The following is a 22,596-nucleotide window of genomic DNA, read 5'->3' as shown; positions in this document are numbered from 1 at the left end:
ATCACAACGCCAACGACGGATGTGGAGTTGCAGACGACGCCTAGCGATGCGCAAGGGTATTGCAGCGATCTTTCCGGATCCAGCCTGACGCCTGGGGATATTCTAAGGTAAGGAATCTAACTAACGTGTTTCTTTCAGATCAATCAGGGAATTGTAAGCGCGCTACTCACCCGTGAGGGGGTCTCAAGGCGCTGAGGGGGTAAGGGGGTCCGTAGATCTGTTTAGCCGAAGAGCCAGGTCTTGAGGTTCTTCCTGAAGGTGTTCAGGGAGGAAGTGCATCTGATGTCTGGTGGTAGCTCGTTCCAGGTCTTTGCTGCAATGTGAGAGAAGGATCTTCTGCCTGCTCTGGCTCTGTGGATGCGCAGGGTTTCGGCCAGTGTGAGGTTGGAAGATCGGAGGTTTCTTTTGGGTACGTGGAAGTTGATTCTGTCGTTGAGGTATGTGGGTCCGTTGTTGTGTAGGCATTTGTAGGCATGAGTGAGGATTTTGAAAGTGACTCGAAAGTGACACGGGGAGCCAGTGGAGACTTTGTAGGTGTTGGCTGATGTGTTCGTGTCAGGGGATGCCGAGGACGAGTCTTGCGGCGGTGTTCTGTATTGTCTGGAGTTTGCGTAGTGGGAACGTGTTGATGCCGGCGTAGTGTGTTTCCATAGTCCAGTCTGCTGGTGATGAGTGCGTGGGTGACTGTCTTCCTTGACTCAGGGGGGATCCACTTGACGGTCTTGCGGAGGATGCGGAGGGTGTTGAAGCAGATGGAGGTGCCGGCGTTGACCTGTCGGTTCATGGTGAGTTGAGTACAATGCCGAGGTTCTTGGCGTGGTCTGAGCGGGTAGGTGGGCTTCCGAGGGCAGTCCGCCACCAGGTGCTGTCCCATGCAGAAGGGGTGGTACCGAAGACGAGGACTTTTGTCTTCTCGGCATTGAGCTTCAGGCAGCTGTTGGTCATTCAGAGTGTGACGTCCTGCATTCCTTTCTGGAAGTTGAGTTTGGCAGAGGTGGGGTATTTCATGAGTGAGAGGATGAGCTGGGTGTCGTCGGCGTAGGATAAGATGTTGAGGCCGTGTTGTCGGACGATGGCTGCGAGGGGGGCCATGTAGATGTTGAAGAGGGTGGGGCTCAGTGATGAACCCTGTGGGACTCTGCAGGTGATTTTCGTAGGGTCGGAGAGGAAGGGTGGGAGTCTGATCCTTTGGCTTCTTCCGGTGAGGAATGATCGGATCTAGTCCAGGGCTGTTCCTTGTATGCCTGCGTCTTGTAATCTGGCGACTAGTGTGTGGTGAGAGACGGTGTTGAAGGCCGCTGATAGGTCGAGTAGGATGAGGGCTGCGGAGTGGCTTTGGTCCAAGAGGGTGCGGATGTCGTCTGTGGCGGCGAGTAGGGCGATCCCTGTGCTGTGGTTGCTTCGGAATCCAGATTGAGACGGGTCGAGGACGGCGTTCTCTTCTATGAATCGTGCCAGTTTCCTGTTGACTTTTCTCTGCAACTTTGGCTGCGAAGGGGAGGAGCGAGATGGGCCGATAGTTCTTGAGGCCAGTGGGGTCAGCTGTGGGCTTCTTGAGCAGGGGTCTGACTTCTGCGTGCTTCCAGTCGCCTGGGAAGGTGCCTGTTTTGAAGGTGGTGTTGATGGTGCGTTGTAGTTCGGGTGCGATGGCGGTCGAGGCTCTGTGGTAGGAGTCGGTGGGTGCCCCAGAGTGGATGCTTTTCATGGTCGAGGCGGTGCCTTCGGCTGTGATCGTTGTCCAGTTGGAAATGGTGGGCTGGCTGGTGTTTCAGGGGCGGGTGGCCGTCTGTGGCACCTGGTGGGTGGTCGATAAAGTTGTCATAGAGGTTTTTGATCTTGAGGTGGAAATAGGTTCCAAGCTTTTCGAAGACGTCTTGGGATGGGGTGATGTCTGTGACTTTGCTGCGTGGGTTGGTGAATTCTTGAATGACACTGAAAAATTCCTTGGAGTTGGCCAGGATTTTGTTGTAGATGAAGTTCCTCTAGGTGGCTCTGATCTGGTTGTGGTAGTCCGTCATGGCGTCCTTGTAGGTGGTGTGGTTTTCGTTTGTCTTGGTGTTTCTCCAGTTCTTCTCCAGGCGTCTGCAGGTGCGTCTGGCTTCTTGGAGAGCAGTGGTTAACCAGGCGGCTTTCCTTGGGCGTTGTCTGTCGGGGTTGCGCAGCGGGGCGAGCTCGTCTGCGCACTTGGAGATCCAGGTGTGGAGTTCTCTGGCTGCGTCGTTTGCGTTTGGTGTGGTTGTCTCGGGTGAGGGTGGAGTAAAGTTGCTCGTCGGTAACCTTGCTCCAGTTCCTTCGTGGTGGGTGTGGGGCTGGTTTGGGTGCCTTGGGTTTCTTGATGGCGAAGTGTGTGCAGTGGTGGTCGGTCCATGGCGGCTGTGCTGTGTGGCTGAATTGGACGCGGTTTCCTGCAGCGCAGATGGGGTCCAGGGTGTGTCTTGCTCTGTGGGTCGGTGTGTTGACAAGTTTTTTAAGTCCGATGCTGGCGAGGTTGTCACAAAGGATAGTGGAGTTGGGGTCACTGGGGTTGTCGAGGTGGAAGTTCAGGTCTCCAATGAGTATGTAGTTTGTTGAGGTGATGGTGTGGGGTGTGATGAAGTCGGTGATGCTGGTGGTGAATGGTGTTCGGGGGCAAGGGGGTCTGTAGATGAGGGTTCCTCGGAGTGTGGCTTTGGGGGTGGTCTGGATCTGGAAGTGCATGTGTTCGGCCGACGGGAAGGTTTCGCTGGAGGTGGTGAGGCGGAGGGTGCTCTTGGCGAGGCCCCCTCCTGGGTGGTTGGGGCGGTCTTTCCTCTGGATCTTCTGTCCGTCTGGGATGGCGGTGCTGATGTTGGGGGCAGAGGATGTGTTGGTCCAGGTCTCTGTGAAGAAGGCGATGTTGAGCGAGAGAGTCGACTAGGTTCCAGATTTCCATGGCGTGTTTGTGTACGGAGCGTATGTTGAGGAGGATGCATTTTAGGGTGTCGCCAGTACTGGCATCGCCGGTGTTGGAGGCCGGGGTGGCGGTGAGGGTCTTGCGGCAGTGAAGGCAGGAGAACTGGCCGTGGGTCGTGTTCGGCGAGGTCTGTTGGCGTTCTCTAAGTCTTCCAGGGTTGAGTGCGAGGAGCGTGGTGGTGTCGTAGCGATGGGTAGTGGGAGGTCCACGGTTCCTGGCACTTGCCATGGACGGGTCGCAGATGGGCGCAGGCGGGCTTGCCTTGGGCGCGATCGTGGTGCGCCCGCTGCGCGACCGCGGAGCAGCCACCCTTAAGTAGGGGAGGTGGGAGGGAGGAGAGTCTGGGAGGCGGGAGCGGGGGAATTCCAGCGGGGAGGGGCCGCAGGGGCATCAGCGGCAAAAGTAACAGGCAGGCATGAGAAAATAAAAACAGTGGTGGAATTAGAGCAAGACACAGATGGGCACAATAACAGTGGCACAACAGGGAAAAAATTAAGAAAAAAAACGTCTGAGAAAGGTTACAGTGGCTGCAGGCAGTCTGGTCCAAGTTGGAGCAGGCGCAGGAGCTGGCAGCAGCCTCGAACCTCCCAAGGACGAGGTAGGGGTCTGGAGGCAAGAGACGGCACAACGAAGCTGCGGGGAGAGAGTGGACCTAGATCAACGGTCGGAGGCCTCCAGAAGCTTTCAGGACTACTCCCTTAAAGACTTCGGGTTCATGGCCAGACAGTCGGAGCACAACTTTGGGTCGTGGTCGTGCCAGGCACCAGAGGCACGTGAGGTGCAGATCCGTGACAGACATCAACTTGTGACAGGAGTCACAAGGCTTGAAGCTGATCCAAGGACGGGACATCTCTCGCACACCAGGAGTCGAAAGACTGGAAAAGATGTCGACAAAAGTAAAAAAAGAGTTAGTCAAAAAGAGACTAAGGGGCACGCTCTCTCCGGCTCTGCGCTGGCTGGCACAGAAAAAGAAAGAATTGATGTCAGCGCACAGGTGCAGCATTTAAGTAGATAGCACGACGTCATCCCGAGGATCACGACGACGAATGCGGAGTCGACCGACGCTACCTACCGTCGCGCAAGGGTACTGCTCAGAAAATATTCTCCGGATCAAGTCTGATGCCTGGGGGTAATTCTAAGGTAAGGAATCTCTAACTAATAATCTCTTTCAGATATAAAGATATTTCTCCTAGTTACGCCTTTCCTGGGGAGGTCTATCTTTTTGGTGAAGTCCCAGGTGTACCTGGTCTTGTAAATCTGCGAATGTGTCAAAGTCCATGAATGTTGCGAACACCCATACAACATCCATGGAAATGCCTCCCTGGCGCAGAGTAATGCAACGCTGTGATTTGCGCTGCGTTACATTACTTGAGATGTATGAAGCTGCGCAGGGCCAAGGTGGCCTTGCGTGACTTCATTAATCTCATTTTTCATTTGCGTTGCTATTGCACAACGTTGTAGGGGGCAAGATTGACACAAAGGGGCTCATAGATATGCCCCAGGGTGTCTGGCAGGGCAAAGAGATGAACAGAAGCTGAAGAGTCAGGATTTATTGTATTGTAAGGGCACAGAGCAAACCCTGCAGTTGGCCCATTGCAGCTGCAGAAGTGGATGCCACTCACTCGGAGCAGGCTACCGAAGTCCTGTGTCTCCAACTATAATTTGAAGTGCAAGCATTGTTAAAAATAATAGGTCTGACTATATTATGCTAACGCATGCAAACATAGACATTAAAAGTTAGACCTATTGGCTCTGCCAAATAATGTTAATTATTACTGCTTATATCTCTGTTGACATTTCAGTGACTTTGTATGGTGCAGTAAAAAGGCTCAGTAGTTGTTTATTTCTAATAATCACTAATGTATTAATGATCACTGTTAGAACAAGCATTGTTGGCATAGTTTTCTTCCTGACATTTTGCCTTCAACACTCTTTTGCTGACTACGATTATGCTGGCTATAGGACTCTGCACATTTTACTACTGCTAACCAGTGCTAAAGTGCTTGTGCCCTCTCCTTAAAACATGGTAGAATTGGCATATATCCAATTGGCTTATTTAGTGTACTTGTAACTCCCTAGTAAAGGGACACTACCTGCGCCCAGAGCTAAATTAAATTCTACTAGTGGACCTGCAGCACTGATTGTGCCATCCACTAAAGTAGCACTTTAAACAGGTCTAAGGTCTGCCATTGCAGCCTGTGTGTACAGTTTTAAACTGCCAGTTCAACCAGGCAAAACAAATCTTTTGCCAGGTTCAAACATTCATTTTTAATAAACATAAGTCACCCCTAGAGTTGCACCTGGACAGCCCAGAGGGCCGTGTATTTAAAAAGTTGGACATGTACTTTTTAGTTTTACATGCCCTAGTAGTGAAAAACCCTTACATTCGTTTATCAGTACTGCAAGGCCAACCTCTCCCGTAGGATCACATTGGAGTTCCCTTATTACATTTAATGAGTGGTATCAAATAGAAACAGGTACCTTCTTCATGTTTGGTGTCTTTGGCATTCTAATGAAAAATCCTCGCTCATGGTGAATTCCAATTTTAAATTACCATTTAGAGGATACCACTTGTAGAAAGTATGCATTTTCCTGCATTAGCCATTTAGTCCCTGAAGCCTGACTCTGGGTCATACGACTTGGTGTAGCTGACAGTTGGACTTTGTGTATTCCTCCTAGACAGCCACACACACTAAAGAGCTTTGGTGTGCCTGGAGGGCTCATACTGAAAGGATGGGAGGGCACAGCCCTACATATACTTGAATAGGTTGTGCTCTGCCTCCACACAAAGGTCTGCATACCCCCTTTAGTTAGTCTGGAGCAAGGACAGGGAAAGCAGGATGCCTTAAGACCTTCAAAGGGAAACCCCTAGAAGCTTCCCACTTCAAAGGAAGTCCCAGGTTTGAATATTGGACCCCATACAACTATTCTTCAGTACACTTCTGGACCTGTGGATCCTCTGCCAGTAAGAAGGACTGATGTGCTGCTGAAAGGACTGCCACCTTGCTGGACTGCTGCTCTGAAGTACTGCTGCCCTGCTGGCCTTTTGCCTGGGCGAGAAGGACTGGACCTGCAGCTATTGAACCACGACCCCAAAGTGACTCCAAGCTGGCCTCCTGACTAGAGCCTCAGGAACAAAATGCTCCAACCACCTTGAACCCAGGACCTGAACTCTGCCATCCGGGAGTCCTACCCTGCCGAATAGTGCCAACCCAGTCCTGGACTCTTAGATGTGGGCCTGAAGGTGCTCTGCCAGCCCATCTATGGATCCAGCAGAACAGACGCATCTCCTCTGCTGCATGGAAAACCCCAAGCAGAACCGATGCATCGCCTGTGCTGTAAGGATTTTCCCAGCTCAAAGACTCCACATCGACATCGCAGCCCTTATCGGAACCACCGGTGCCTGATGCCTTCCTGACGCAGGTCTTTACATCGCAACTCTCTCATCGACAGTTTCTCTTATCACAGCTCCTAAGAACCGACACATCGCCCTGACTGCGGCACGCATCCTCAATGCTGGAATTCATATCATAATCCCTCAGTGACAGGATCCTCGACGAGGATGCAGGACCTCGCATCGCTGCTTCACAGCTCCACGGAAGAGACTCATGGTTTTGGCTGCGCAACGCATCCTCAGCGTGGGATATCACAACGCTCCACAACCAGGATTTAAGGTACTCTTGTTCAGCAGGCCTAAGTAGGTCCATGTAGCCATCCTGCATTCCATTGCGGTGACCATGAACTTGTGACCACGACCAGATATCCACAGTTGGCACTTTATACTTTCTGACGCTATTTTCACTAAAATCTTTAAAATCGCATACCTTTGGTTCTGCTGATTCGTTTATTGTTGTTTTGGTCTTGATTCATTTATTAACGTTTGCTCACTGTTTCTAAATTGGTATGGGATTTATTTGTGTTGTGTTTTCACTTTATTACTGTTTAAAGTGGTGCAGAAATACTTTAGACATTGCCTCACTGCTCTGTGACAGGCTACCAGAGGGTTAAGCACAGGTTAATTTGGGGTTTGCTTGTGCCTCACCCTGACAAGGATTGTGGTTGCTGGTTGAGATGGTTTTCACCCCCTCAACGAGTAAATCAATTTCACGCAATCACTAATTTAATAAGTCATCCAGGCTGTTTTACAAATACAGTTAATGACTGATTGCCAACTATTGGTTAAGAAAGGCTTTGTATGGATACACCAATAGCGAAGGTGAAGATCTGTGCATTAAATCAGCATTCTGCATTGAGATAAGCTGCTAGGGTACAACACACACACTCGGGCACATTCATTTTTCGTCCATATTTCCCGAAACAACTTAAGAGGTCTCTATAGCATGGGCTGATTTTGTATCTGCCAGCCACTGAACATATATCTCCAGTTTACCTAAGATAGCAAGAGCAGAGTAAAGCCAACTACATATATTTCCATAGACACCCGTTCTTTCCAGTACAGTGGCCGTGCAAAAAAAAACACTGGAAATTTTGCTATAATGCTTTCTCCATTACAGCCTCAAACTATGGCATATGCGTATAGCTAGTTTTCTATTTGTGTCATTTTGTAAGCTATCTTTTTCGCTGTTGTGACTGTTTACGCATTCTTTTGGCCTGTTTTCTCTTCTTAGTGCCATGGCACACACCCTCGGCTGTACAAGTGCTGAAAACTGCATGGAGCCTAATGCCATGTCCAGGCAATGTTTTCCACATGAAAGGACAAGAAGCTCCTTCCATCTCCTTGGTTGATTAAAGCATGCCACTTTTGAGTAATGCTCAGCTTTTTTTTTAAACGTGTTTGAGCTATATTATAAGTAAAAATAATATACAAGAGAGATAAACAAGTGCATTTAATCTTTAGCAGAGTGATACTATTTTACATAGAGATATATAAATATCTATCTATAGAAATCGTCGTATATAAATAAAAATACAGTAACCAAGCATAAAAATAAAAACAGGGATTAGGGAAAAGCGTGATCATTAAATACATTTATAAGTATTGTAAACTTTTAGTAAATATGATATATTATTTCTAGTAATATCATCACCCAGGTGTCTTATAGCAACGAATGAGAATAAAAGTGAAAATTACAACTATAAAATTCGTGATGGTAAAACAGGCAGATTATACTGTACAGTTCATGCAGTTCTTGTTCCTGTGTACAGTCACTCTGCAAGAGGGTGCATCCCTGGGTGGCTGGGGATGGAGGTACCAGCCATGGACCATCTGTGGGGTACTGCAGAAGAAGACCCCTAGTCAGGATATCTAGGGCCTCCCTTGCGGCACTTTTGCACCACCGGAACGTCACTTTTTGGACGTTCCGGTGGCGCAATGTGCTGTGGCATATTTACAAGGCCACGTAAAGCCACTTTGCGTGGCTTTTCATGGACTTGTAAATATGTGCCCCTTTCACGCAGAACACTGCGTGAAAGGGGCAATCTATGGGTGTTGCTGTGGGTGTTCCCATGCAACACCAATGTAATCTGGAGCATTCCCAGATTCAAGAGAAATTGTAAACCTGGTAATGCGTTTGAATCGAACGCGTTAGGGAGGCGCAACTAGGAGAAATGTTTTCATTTCTCCTCGTTTTTTCCCTTTTCTATGTGTGCTGCCCCACAACACAGGCACCCTTGCACCATGGTGCAAGGGAACCTGCGTTAGCAGCCCATTGTGCGCCAGCGCAGGGGGAAGGACAATTACAGATCCCGCACGTTCCTGCCCTTTTCTTTTGACGCAGAGCAGCGAAGCAAGATTCCTTGTGGCACTGCCCTGCGCCAAAACCTCATAAATGAGGCCCCTAGAGCGGATCAGGAGGTCAAGCCCATAGCCCTGAAGTTAAACTGGTCCTGTGCGATAAGGAGGATGCAGTAGTGCCACAGGCGGAGAGGAAGCTGAAGGATGCATGTTTTCACACACTCTTTTAAATTTGGTGGAGGATCCTGACACTTCTCCGTGTTCCAAAGAGACCAGAATAGATTTCCTCTTGGCACAGGGGAGTTGCCTTGCCTCCCCATAGTGGCCCTATGGGTGGTTGGTTTACTCTGGACACAAGGAGCACAGTTTGCCTTGCTTCCTGCTCTCAGCACTGCAGATGAAGGTATCTTTGTTGCCAGGCAACTAAGAACATAAAAAGTGTGAGGAGATATGGAGAAGCCGCATCCAGCGCTCGGCATAGGAGCGCAGTGTCAGGCAGGTGGAGGACCTGGTCGGACCGCACAGGCTCTTGCTGGTTTTCCAGCTTGGGAGTTGCTGGCACACAAACTGTCACATGGTATCTCCTAGATAACTGGAATAAAGAAGGTTTTAGGGGGGAGTTGCCTCTTGTGATAAATCCTTAAGGTATTTATCTATACATTTATGTATAGGTGTAATGTATTGCGTAGTTATGTGTGCATTAAAATCACTTTCCATTTTGAGTAGAAGAACTGCCTGATCATTTAATTACTAAGCGGTATTGCAGTGATTTACTCAGGTCTGAGTTTCAAACCAATGTCATTTCCCTGAGTCAGCCTTACACTACTCGCCATCCTGAGAGTCAAGTGTTAAAAGGGGTACTTGCAGCGGCTGCGCCTCCGTTGGAGCGGAGGAGTGTCGCCCCACTTAATTGCCCCTGAGCACCGAGATGAATAATAAAATGGTAATTAATCATTAACATTTTATTTTTCATGGCATCCGCCCGTCCTGAACGAGCATCAGGACGGGGGCGGGGCTGCTGCTGCTGAATGAAAGCAGCAGGGACTGGGATGAGGGTGGGTTGCCATGGCACTTTTCAAAGTGAACATGTCTTTTTGTGCGGCCGTCGTGCGGCGACCAGCCAGACATGCGCACTTTGAAACCTCTAACCTAGCTATCTCAAGACAGCTGGGTTAGAGTAAGTGCAGGACTCCAGGGCCATCGGGAGAGGCAAGGGAGGACGCTCAATCCAATCAGGGTGCTGCTCTCATGCTGGTGAGAGCAGCACCCTGAGTGGTCGAAGGAGTTTCCTGGTGGCCGGGCTGCAGCCCGACGAGGTCCGGAGCGGGAGGTCCTGTTCTCAGGTAACTGTTTTATTATAATATATTTTATATCTGCGCGCGCCCATTTATTTTGATTTCGATATTTCTTTTTATTTTATGTGAGCATGCGCCTGCCCTTACCCTCCCTGTTGAGGCCAGCCGCCACTGGGTACTTGGTCCCCAGTTTGAGGGTCTGCGCTGTGATGGCCTTAGGACAGCAGAGGTTAAAGGCCCGTAAAGATACATTTGGGGTTCAGTAACTACTAATTGCCATTGGACCTCCCAAACCGGATTTCTCACCATGAGGCTGCCCAGAACACTTGAAACCTAAGCATATACCATTTTTATCTGGACCATTCAGGCTGAGCCTGGGCATTTGAAGCGGTCTCTGGTAAATGATGGTCAAACCTGTGCACATGAAACTCTACTCATGTCTGTGTAACCTCTTCCCCTCGGCTTAGCCGTCCTCTCTTCCCTAGGTGCACTATTTTCTCGTCGACATGCCCAGTTCTTAGCCTCTATGTTTGTCTGCTGTCAGCGCCGGGACGCCTCTTCGCTGAGGCAGCTGTGCGCTATACAAGTCCAGTTAACATAACAATAACTGTGCCTCGGCATTTGAGGGTGCAACTCTTCACTTGAATTTGGCTCAGCCACCTGGCACACTGCAACAGAATCCACTCTATTATATGAATGATAATGAAGACAGGCTTGCATCTGCTTTCATTGTTATTATTTCTTTTTACTTTGCTCTTTTTTATACGTCAGTGATGTCAAGTCCTGTGTTGCCATCAGGCCAAAGGTCATGTGATATCACACTCAGTGATGTCATGAGAGGCAACGATCTTATCCGATGTGACTTCCTGTGATGTCAGAGGGCAATTGTGAAAGGGCACATGGTGTTGCTTCCTCCAGTCATAGCATTCTGGTCATATGGAGTCCCTGATTGTACTTTCCAACCTTTTTTAATTAAGATTTTTTCACCCTATTATACAAGAGAAACAAAGTGAAATAGGTAGATGTACTGGTTGGAATAAAACATGGGTTTTATTAGTTAAAGTGTGCTAATGCTTACCAACCTTTACGTAAACTCTGAATGGGTAGCTGTTTTTCTGGCTCTTACGTTTATCCACAAAAATCAGGGATTGCACTGAAGGACCAAAATCATTTAAATGAATGTTATTACTCTTGAATCCATGGAAATAAGATACCAGCGTACTTCATGTGGATTATGAGGACGTCCCAGCCACCCAGTCTCCTACAAATTCTTTCAGCTCCAGGTAGCCAATTGGGCCCTCCATCCGGTAATTAGTGGTCCCTGGGCATTTTTTGGTAGCATATATGAAATGAGCTGGTGACCTCTGTCCAGTTCCAGACGAAAAGATAACGATTTCATACATTGGCACCATTCGGACAGGAGCACAACAACTTCCATTGATCGGCGCCAGCGGAGAAGCCAGGAATGGATGAGCACAAAGCCTGGTCAACTGTCTCTGATGAGGGAGCATGGTTGGGGCTCAACAGTTACCAGTGCAAGGAAAACGCACTAGTGTAGAGGACTTCAGTTTCCAAAGTTCCCAGCCTGACAGCTTTCAAGAGTACTAATTCCACACCAGTATGTGTTGAGGGTTCAGTTTGAGGGTGTATGATTGGGGGCAGGGGAGGTGAAGTACTGTTGTGATGCTTTTCTGAGAAATTCACCTCCTTGCCTGCAAAAACCTAGCAGAAATACACAGTATCAAAAAGACAGACACCATGTAAAATTGTGTTTTTATGATGTTCCACAATTTCAGGTTCAATCTTCATCTCAGGGAAGAACGTTGTCAATGTTTGCATAGAAAAAGTTTTCATTCCCTCCTCTATCCAGATTTATGGTTTGCCCAACAAGTCATGTGGTATTGCACAGCCAATCCGGTTCTTTCCTGCATCTTTTCTTTCCTGATCGGCTTTACTCCTAGAAGTAGGTGGACAAATGTTCAAGGTGGGCGACCAGAGGTAGGTGAACAGTTCACGACAGTTCCAGGCTCCTCACACCGACTCGAACTCCTTCTGCCAGGCTGTGTATCTGTGGCTCAAGCTCTTCGCTGATGGCTTGGTGTGTGCGATCACCTCCAGGAAGTCTGCTGTCGTAACCGTGTCCAGTTTGATCACAGGTAAGTCATTGTTGCCTAAAAACAAACAACAAAATCAGTGAGGTACTGAATAATAAAACTCCCTGTAATGTACTGACAATCAAAACTGGTTATGTAGCACACGCATGCCTAATTGTGAATATAGAACCAGAAGCTGTTCAGAAGATGTGAATCGACAGAATGCGCTGCACAAAGGGGATTCTGGAGCACTGATTAGCATACTCAACAGGTATCGGAAAAACATGGGGCTTTTGTTTTATTCCTTAAAAAGAACATTTCAGTCTCAAACTTATTATTCCTACCAGTGGTGTTGGAGCGTCGCCCAACTGCTCACTGAGCAGTTCATAAACAAAACATAAAATGATAACGCAAGGTTATTAGCATTTTATTTTTCCGTACTGGCGCAGTTGGTTGGGGGGTGAGGCGGGGGAGGGCTGTTCAAAGCTAGGGGAGGAGTTGTGGGCACTCTAAGTGTGCAACTCCTGTCTGAGCGCTGAGCCATGCATGCCAGTGACAGCAGCATTGTGATTGGCTAGGGGAGCCTGGGAGCCTGCGTGCTTCCGTGCTGTCGGGAGAAGAGGACGGAGGGAGACGGCGCCCTACCCAGGTAAGTGCTTTTATTTTTAATTTTTCCCACCCTCTGCCCGTGCCTTACCGCCCCCATTTGGTAGCAGCTACCACTGATTCCTACATGCATTTTATGAAGAATAAAAACGTGTCATTGAATAATATCGCTGAGTGTGTTAGTCCTGCATCCTTTTGAGATTTAGTTGGCAGAGGTAGGAACGCACCCTATCATCATTATCATCATTATTCTTATTATTATTATAATTATTACTATTATTATTACTGTACCTTCTCAAGAAAGAGTGCACTTATGGCTGTCTCTCAAATCCAATTATTGAATGAAATGTAAATCACTGGAAGATACAGACAAACTAGAAAGGACAAGAATATTTTTTAAATAACATGGTTTCAGACCCCAATCTGGGCAGCAGCTACTCGTCCTCAATCGTGGGAGTTGGGATAATTTGCCTGTCGTGAGCCCACCTTACTGTGCCTATGCAAACTGGGCCAAGTACAACCCCTCCAATGCTTAACTCTCAGTGGTAGCGATGGTGAGCAGTCACAGGTTTCTCAGGGAGGTGGTGGTGGTGCTCAAGCTCATAACTCAACAATCACACAGCAGCACAATAATGAATGAATGAATAAGACACAACTTGTACCGCATGCTGCTAATCCAATAACTGATTATCCAGCTCAGTGCTTTACTTTAAAAAGAAAATAATTTTAATACACATCAAAACTAAATCCTATACATGCAATAATGGTTCGGTATAATGAAATTGGGCGATGGGGCTAGCTGCACATAAATCGACCTTACTATTCTTCATCCCTGAGTTCCCCTCCGTTCTGGTCAGGGCAGTTCCCTTCCTTGCAGGTTATTGCGCGAATTTAGACTCAGATACACATTACCCACCTCTCGAATCATCAGTATGTCTAGTCTTTCCAAGTTCATGCTGTCTTTCATTCACCACAGTAAGCCCTCTGAGGTGGCAGCCAGCCAGTTATAGCAAGCAGCCCCTCTCCCACTTCCGGGATACCATACACACTGTCGTTCTAATGCAGCTTCCCCCACCAAGGTTGCGGCTGAAGAGCGGCGGCAGGAGCAGATGATGGAGAGCCTTTGAAGTTGGCAAAACATGAAAACAAAGTTCATACGCACACTAACACTTGTTATTCGTTTTGAATTTTTGTAGCGTGCTTCTGGGGTTTCACTCTCTGGTCTAGAGTGTAAACAAAATGTACTGCAAGTAGCGTCTCCTAAAGTAGGGGACGTACCCCTGAGCACAGCGTCAAGCCCATAAGGGGTCAATGTTTGTAATATCAGTACACACTCCTTTGTGTGTAAAGCAGAAAATAGTCACAAGACTATATATTGATTCTTTAATCCACTGATATTATTTATTCATTCATATCATGAGGAATTTTTTAATGGGTATCCAAAGTATAAACCATTATTTCAGTGAACCTTGCCCAATGCATTTCGGTCCATTACAGACCTTCATCAGGGGACATAGATCAATGACAAATATAAAGCAATGAATTAGGAGGAAACCGAAGGAAACACGAAATGTCTAAACAATTACACGTCACTATGGACAGTGAAAGAGCCTTAGAAATGATGCGGGGCAAAAGCAATCCATACGTTAATGATACGTATCCATGTCGAAAATAAGTCAAAACCGTAGACTTCGAAAAAGAATGAAGTGTTTAAACATCACGAACGGAGTGCAAGGTTTAAATGAAAACTGAAGTAGCAAAAGGCGTGTGTATTAGTGTCTAAATGAAACCGTAACCAGTGCCTAAATAAAAACGACGTGAATGTGATTGACTAAGCAAGGAAAATGGTAACGCTGATCCGGTTAAAAAACTTTAAGTAATGAACTGACAAGCGCATGATAATCATAAATGTGAGTCAAACGTGTGCTATTAGTGGAAAATATAATGTGCAGTGAAAGAAACATTCCAGAGTTTCTAAGTACTTACTAATGAAAAATGCGCTGATTTACTGCCAAGTTCACCGCGTTTAGAAACGAGGACGAAAAAACGCCTTCGTCTTATGAAAGCCGTGGCATGGTTAGTGAAAGAGGACAGGTTGGAATGAGAACGATGGGCGCCATGTTGAGTGAGGTCATGTAGACCAGCCGGTAAAAGTAAAATAGGCGACATGAGTAATCTGGCAGATACATGAAAGATCAGGTGGAAAATCATACAAACAAAGGACAAATGAAAAAGAGACCGCATACCAATGGAAAAAATTACTATAAAATAAACTGGATTTGAACAAAGAAGCGTGAATGACATAAAATGAAAGAAAAAATGTGTAAGTAAAAAAAAGTCAAGAATGTAAACCAAAAATGAAAACAAAAGGTAAAGTGAAGTGTCAAGTCAGACAAAAGGCTCTCAAACATAGTACAAAGAGAAATAAGGGTTACAGATAACATAGAAACTCCATCCTATCGTTGAGTCCATGAGGCTTCAAGAATTCAGAAACTTAATCCAATGATTTTCCCTTTGGAGTAAGAAATTGTGAATGTCTCTTCCTTCATTTTCTTCAACTGTCTCCAAGACCATGAATTTTAATTGGCTGATGTTATGTTGATGTTCCACGAAATGAGTGGCTACCACAGATTTTGTGTTCTTGGTTCGAATATTACTCTTATGTTCCAATATTCTGGTCTTGATTCTTCTCTCTGTTTTCCCCACATAAACAAAACCAGAGGGGCACTTAAGTAAATAAATGACGTTGGTAGTATTGCACGTCGCATTGACTTTAAGGTTGATTTTGGTACCTTTCATCAGATGATTAATGTATGCACCGGCGATGATATTATTGCAATTGCTACAGTTGTAGCATGGTCTAGTTCCTTTGTATGTGATGGGATGTGTCTTACTTATGGGTTGAGTGAGTAATTCTTTCAAGTTCTTGCCTCTCTTAAATACAAAGATAGGTTTCTCTGCAAATGAACCCTTGAAATCAGGTTCCAGGGCTAGTATAGGCCAATGTCTCAATGTTTTTTTTTAAACGATTACTCATAGTCAAAAATTTTGATACTACTACTGTTCATTGTAGAACAGTTTTTGATAATAGATCTGATCGAGTCTTCAGTGTACTTCGTTGTTTAACTGGATCTAGAATCTGTTGTGGGTAACCACGTTGGGCAAATTTTGTCAACATCATTTCAATTTGTTTAGAATAGATGTCTGGTTGTGATACTATGCGCTTAACTCGTAACAGTTGTGAGTAAGGTAAATGATTTTTAAGAGATGGTTGGTGAAAACTGTTGAAATGTAGGAGATTGTTTCTATCTGTTTGTTTCCGGTAAATGGTGGTTTCAAGTCTGTTGGAAATACAACTAATCTGAACGTCAAGAAATGACATAGTGTGTTGATGCATTTCAAAAGTAAACTGTATTCGCTCATTGATAGAGTTTAAAAAGTCTAGAGCTACAATAAGCTCTTGTTGTGGTCCTTTCCATATGAAGAAAATGTCATCAATATACCTGAGAAATAATATGGCATGTTCTTTCCAAATGTTAGTGCTCAAGATGTTTTCTTCCTCAAATTTCTCCATAAAAATATTCGCATATGACGGCGCGGCACAATTGCCCATTGAAGTGCCAGTGAGCTGTAAATACCATTGATCTTCCCATTTGAAGTAACTGTGATAGTGTAAAGCAAAGTAATTCCATGAGAAACAGCTGCATGTGGGGATCCAACTCAGATTGCAGAAGAGTGTTTTCAATGGCAGAAATGCCCAAATCGTGAGGAATAGAAGTGTATAGTGCTTTCACGTCGACTGTGCATAGCCAGAATTCATCATTGTCGTTGAAAATGATTTCATTGATTTTGGTAATGAAATCGGTGGTGTCTCTGAAATAGGTCTTACTTTTCAACACAAACGGTTGCAAGTATTTATCAAGGAACTTTCCAACAGGTTCATGGAGGCTTCCACTGGTTGAAACTATAGGTCGGAACGGCGTTTGTTGGATGTTTTTATGTACTTTTGGAAGAATATACAGGAATGGTGATTTGGGATTGGTCTTCAGCAAAATATTTATTGGCTTTCTCAGACATCACACCTTCATCGACGGCTTTTTTCAATATGTGCTTAAGTACTAGTGAAAATTGTTCAGTGGGGTTATTTTCCAACTTGATGTAAGTCTCGGTGTCCATCACATGGTTAAATACCTGTTGTCTGTAGAATTCGGAATCCATAATAACTAATGCTCCTCCTTTATCTGCATTTTGGCAAGTTATAGTGGGATTATTAGCGATTTTTGTGAGTGTGTTAATTTCCTTGATGGTGAGATTCCGATGTTTAGATTTCTTATGGAAATTGAAGGTCTGTATGTCATGTTTGACTAATGTTTCAAATGTGTCCAAAACTTTTGTGGCTCACAAGAGCCATCAAGGTACTCCGAGGTTTTAATACTTTTAATATATCTTCTTCCTTGGATTCGTGTGGTTTGACAATATTTTCAAAAAAGTTCCTCAAACGTATATTGCGCATCAACTTGAATAGGCTGATTTCAAGCTCTAATGCGTTGGTATGACACATGGGTACAAATGATGTTCCTTTTTGTAGGGTTTTTGTTTCCATGGGACTTAGCATATAGGAAGAGATGTTGATTACTAGGTTGTTAACATCTAGGTTCTCTTTCCCCCTCTCTGGCGTTTGCTGGTAGCTGGCGGATTTTTAGTTTCTGTCTGCTCTGTCTTTTTCTTTGACTCCTCCGGGGTCGTCTTTGTCTCCGGTGTCCTCTCCTAAAAAAGAGACACCAGGTGCTTGTGCTACTTCTGTGCTCGCTGGTAAAGGAGGTTGTATGGACATTGAACGAGATGGTCTCGGTCTGATATCACTCTCTGAAGAGGAGGTGTCAGTTTCGGTGTTGCGACCAGGGGGTCGATTCTGTCTGCGTTTTGCATAAACTTCAGCCCATGTATACACTTCTCCTAACTTGTAATCAATAGTGTCACGTTTATATTTTCGTATTTTTCTCTCATTGATTTCAAGTGTGTATTTATCAAGTTGTACATTATTATCTTCGGTCATGCTTGAAATGTCATCGTATGCCATGTTGATTAAAGTGTCCGGTGTGCAGCGTATCGGGATCAGAAAGTCAATAAATGAAAACAAAGTTCATACGCGCACTAACACTTGTTATTCGTTTTGAATTTTTGTAGCATACTTCTGGGGTTTCACTCTCTGGTCTAGAGTGTAAACAAAATATACTGCAAGTAGCGTCTCCTAAAGTAGGGGGCGTCCCCCTGAGCACAGTGTCAAGCCCATAAGAGGTCAATGTTTGTAAGATCAGTCCTTTGTGTGTGAAGCAGAAAATATTCATGAGACTATATATTGATTCTTTAATCCACTGATCTTATTTATTCATTCAAATCATGAGGAATTTTTTAATGGGTATCCAAAGTATAAATCCATTATTTCAGTGAACCTTGCCCAATGCATTTCGGTCCATTACAGACCTTCATCAGGGGACATAAATTGATACTTGTATAGCGCACTACTCACCCGCAAGGGTCTCAAGGCGCTTGTACGAATACCGCTGTGGAACCCATCCTGGCTTTCCCTGTGAGGCGTCCACTCCTGGGCACCCCCAAGGTGGAGGCCAGGCATCCTTAGCGTTGTGGGGGCCGTTGTGGAGATTAAGCAAGCTATTGCCCAGAGTTGCAGAGTGGGACTCCATGATTGGAATGGCACCGAGGGGAGAATTATCAGGTCCGTGGAATTTTTGAGCCCAAGACCCGCCGAGGCGGGGAATTGAACCCTGGTCCCGGGCTAGACCTCTGCATCAGGGTCTGCCGCTCTAATCATTGAGCCACACTTCTCCACATAGACATAGATCTATGACAAATATAAAGCAATGAATTAGGAGGAAACCGAAGGAAACACAAAGTGTCTAAACAATTACACGTCAGTACGGACGGTGAAAGAGTCTTAGAAATGATGCGGGGCAAAAGCAATCCATACGTTAATGGATCTGAGTAGGATCCCCACATGCAGCTGTTTCTCATGGAATTACTTTGCTTTACACTCTATCAGAATTACTTCAAATGGGAAGATCAATGGTATTTACAGCTCACTGGCACTTCAATGGGCAATTGTGCCGCGCCGTCATATGCGAATATTTTTATAGAGAAATTTGAGGAAGAAAACATCTTGAGCACTAACATTTGGAAAGAACATGCCATATTATTTCTCAGGTATATTGATGACATTTTCTTAATATGGAAAGGACCACAACAAGAGCTTATTGAAGCTCTAGACTCTTTAAACTCTATCAATGAGCGAATACAGTTTACTTTTGAAATGCATCAACACACTATGTCATTTCTTGACGTTCAGATTAGTCGTATTTCCAACAGACTTGAAACCACCATTTACCGGAAACAAACAGATAGAAACAATCTCCTACATTTCAACAGTTTTCACCAACCATCTCTTAAAAATCATTTACCTTACTCGCAACTGTTACGAGTTAAGCGAATAGTATCACAACCAGACATCTATTCTGAACAAATTGAAATGATATTGACAAAATTTGCCCAACATGGTTACCCACAACAGATTCTAGACCAAGCTAAACAACGAAGTACACTGAAGACTCGATCAGATCTATAATCAAAAACTGTTGAACCTGTTCAACAACGAACAGCAGTAGTATCAAAATTTTCGACTATGAGTAATCGTTTAAAAAAAAAAAACATCAAGAGACATTGGCCTATACTAGCCCAGGAACTTGATTTCAAGGGTTTATCTGCAGAGAAACCTATCTTTGCAATTAAGAGAGGCAAGAACTTGAAAGAATTACTCACTCAACCCATAAGTAAGACACATCCCATCACATACAAAGGAACTAGACCATGCTACAACTGTAGCAATTGCAATAATATCATCACCGGTACATACATTAATCATCCAATGAAAGGTACCAAAATCAACCTTAAAGTCAATGCGACGTGCAATACTACCAACGTCATTTATTTACTTAAGTGCCCCTGTGGTTTTGTTTATGTGGGGAAAACCGAGAGAAGAATCAAAACCAGAATATTGGAACATAAGAGTAATATTCGAACCAAGAACACAAAATCTGTGGTAGCCACTCATTTCGTGGCACATCAACATAACATCAGCCAATTAAAATTCATGGTCTTGGAGACAGTTGAAGAAAATGAAGGAAGAGACATTCACAATTTCTTACTCCAAAGGGAAAATCATTGAATTAAGTTTCTGAATTCTTTGAAGCCTCATGGACTCAACGATAGGATGGAGTTTCTATGTTATCTGTAACCCTTATTTCTCTTTGTACTATGTTTGAGAGCCTTTTGTCTGACTTGACACTTCACTTTACCTTTTACCTTTTTGTTTTCATTTTTGGTTTACCTTCTTGACTTTTTTTACTCACACATTTTTTCTTTCATTTTATGTTATTCACGCTTCTTTGTTCAAATCCAGTTTATTTTTCAGTAATTTTTTCCAGTGGTATGCTTGTCTCTCTTTTTCATTTGTCCTTTGTTTATATGATTTTCCACCTGATCTTTTGTGTATCTGCCAGATTACTCGTTGCGCCTATTTTACTTTTACCGGCTGGTCTACATGACCTCACTCAACATGGCGCCCATCGTTCTCATTCCAACCTGTCCTCTTTCACTAACCATGCCATGGCTTTCATAAGGCGAAGGCGTTTTTCGTCCTCGTTTCTAAACGCAGTGACCTTTTCAGTAAATCAGCGCATTTTTTCATTAGTAAGTACTTAGAAACTCTGGAATGTTTCTTTCACGGCACATTATATTTTCCACTAATTGCCCACGTTTGACTCACATTTATGATTAACATTTTTTTTACCGGATCAGCGTTACCATTTTCCTTGCTTAGTCAATCACATTACGCCATTTTTATTTAGGCGCTGGTTACGGTTTCATTTGGACACTAATACACACGCCTTTTGCTACTTCAGTTTTCGTTTAAACCTTGCACTCCGTTCGTGATGTTTAAGCACTTCATTCTTTTTCGAAGTCTACGGTTTTTACTAATTTTCGACATGGATACGTATCATTAACGTATGGATTGCTTTTGCCCCGCATCATTTCTAAGGCTTTTTCACTGTCCATAGTGACGTGTAATTGTTAATACACTTTGTGTTTCCTTCGGTTTCCTCCTAATTCATTGCCTTATATTTGTCATAGAACTATGTCCCCTGATGAAGGTCTGTAATGGACCGAAATGCATTGGACAAGGTTCACTGAAATAATGGATTTATACTTTGGATACCCATTAAAAAATTTCTCATGATATGAATGAATAAATAATATCAGTGGATTAAAGAATCAATATATAGTCTCGTGACTATTTTCTGCTTCACACACAAAGGACTGTGTACTGATATTACAAACATTGACCCCTTATGGGCTTGACGATGTCCTCAGGGGGACGTCCCCTACTTTAGGAGACGCTACTTGAAGTTGGCAAAACAGGCATTGTGGAGCCGAGGTAGCCACAGGTGGTCATTCTCGTCACAGATTCTGGGTGCTTGGCTTCACACTGGCCCGCCTCGGTGCACAATACGGCGAAAGTGGCTCAGGCCAGGCCTCTATCTTTTCTGGCCCAGTGGCACATGAGTAAATTTCAGTCTTTGGATGAGATGTAGTGGTGCAGTGCAGCCGTAACAGTTCTTTGTGACAGAGCAGCGCAGTATAAGACACGGTCACAGTTCTTTGGGTCCGAGCGAAAAAGATCAGCAGTGGTCATAGTTCTTTGAATCACAGCAGCAGAGGACCAACCACACCCACAATCCTTGGCGCAGTGGCACCGGGCAGCTATGATTCAGTGATAGCCATGAATAGGAGATGGTCTGCGGCCAACACCTGGGCCATGCAGATCGCTCTTCTCCATTCTATTTATTCTGACTGACTCTGACAGCACCAGGGTCTCACTGATATGGGCTCTCCATGACAAAAACACTCCTCTTGCAGGGCTGGCAGGTTCCTTCCCTCTCTCAGCAGGCAGACTAGCACCTGGGTGCTTCAGGTCAGATGAACAGCTTCTGAGGCAAGACTCAGGTGATGTCTCCTCACCTCTGGCACTTTGTCTATCAGGCAGATATCAGCTCCTCTTGTACAGCACTCCTCTGAATACTCTTCAAAGTACTCCCTTTCATGGTCATGGAGAACTTGGAACTGGAACAGTGAGTCATGCTTTTTATACAGTCTAAGCAGATAGGAGATATGGATCCATTGTCTGCAATGTCAGAACTAGTTATGGTGGATCTACTTTCAAGTGTCTCTTTCAGGCTGCTCTCCAGACACAACAAAGCAGTCTCCAACCTAGAACACTCATACCACAGGCACAAAGAGGTGTGAGCTGTCTGCACCTGGTGTTCAACCACTTAAAGATCGACCAGAAGAAAGACACAATGAAAGATTTCTTTCAAGCGGTCCCTTTCACCTTAAACAACAGAAGCTGCAGTTCCACCCTCCTACCCCATCATCTACCAAATGGAAGTGCTACAAGAAGGCTACTCAGCAGTCCCGCTCAGCTAAATACCTAATTCAACTAGAAATGAGACTTTATGCCTTTCTCCCACTTCAGTGTCACTGTCTTCTCCCTCTAGCTTCAGGAATGTCGGCAATAAAATTCTACTGTCTTGGAACACAATCTCACCTCCATCCTGTGCCCAAGGCCAGGCCATGGTCATTCCAAAATAGATCCCACTGGCTTCAATTATTCCGCCTCACTCATACAAACACTGCAATTATTATACAGCCACATACACAAACAAAACAAACTGAAAACTTTACAAATATTGTTTCAAGATTACTGAAATTCAATGTAATAAATGTATGTTGTTAAAATGGCTTCTTTTAATGCATAACTTAATCTGACAAGAGTTTCCATGAAAGGTTTTCATACGTCACATATTATGATGACTTAAAAAGAAATTGAAAAGGTTCAGGCAA

The 22,596-nt window shown here is 44.9% G+C and overlaps 1 protein-coding gene across 2 annotated transcripts in view; it reads right to left on the bottom strand.

Moving 5' to 3' along the window:
• Positions 1-11,678: 11,678 nt before the first annotated feature.
• KATNAL2 (katanin catalytic subunit A1 like 2) overlaps positions 11,679-22,596 on the bottom strand; it is a 296,166-nt gene continuing 285,248 nt past the window's right edge. For both annotated transcript variants that reach the window (XM_085629413.1, XM_085629423.1), the window contains one exon: positions 11,679-12,093. In XM_085629413.1, coding sequence (XP_085485539.1) covers positions 11,954-12,093 — 140 coding nt within the window. In that variant the 3' untranslated portion in view covers positions 11,679-11,953. The remainder of the gene's footprint in view (positions 12,094-22,596) is intronic.

Source organism: Triturus cristatus, chromosome 2_1 (genome assembly GCF_964204655.1).
Source record: "Triturus cristatus chromosome 2_1, aTriCri1.1, whole genome shotgun sequence".
NCBI classification, from domain to species: domain Eukaryota; kingdom Metazoa; phylum Chordata; class Amphibia; order Caudata; family Salamandridae; genus Triturus; species Triturus cristatus.
This window is presented reverse-complemented; position numbering and strand designations above follow the sequence as displayed.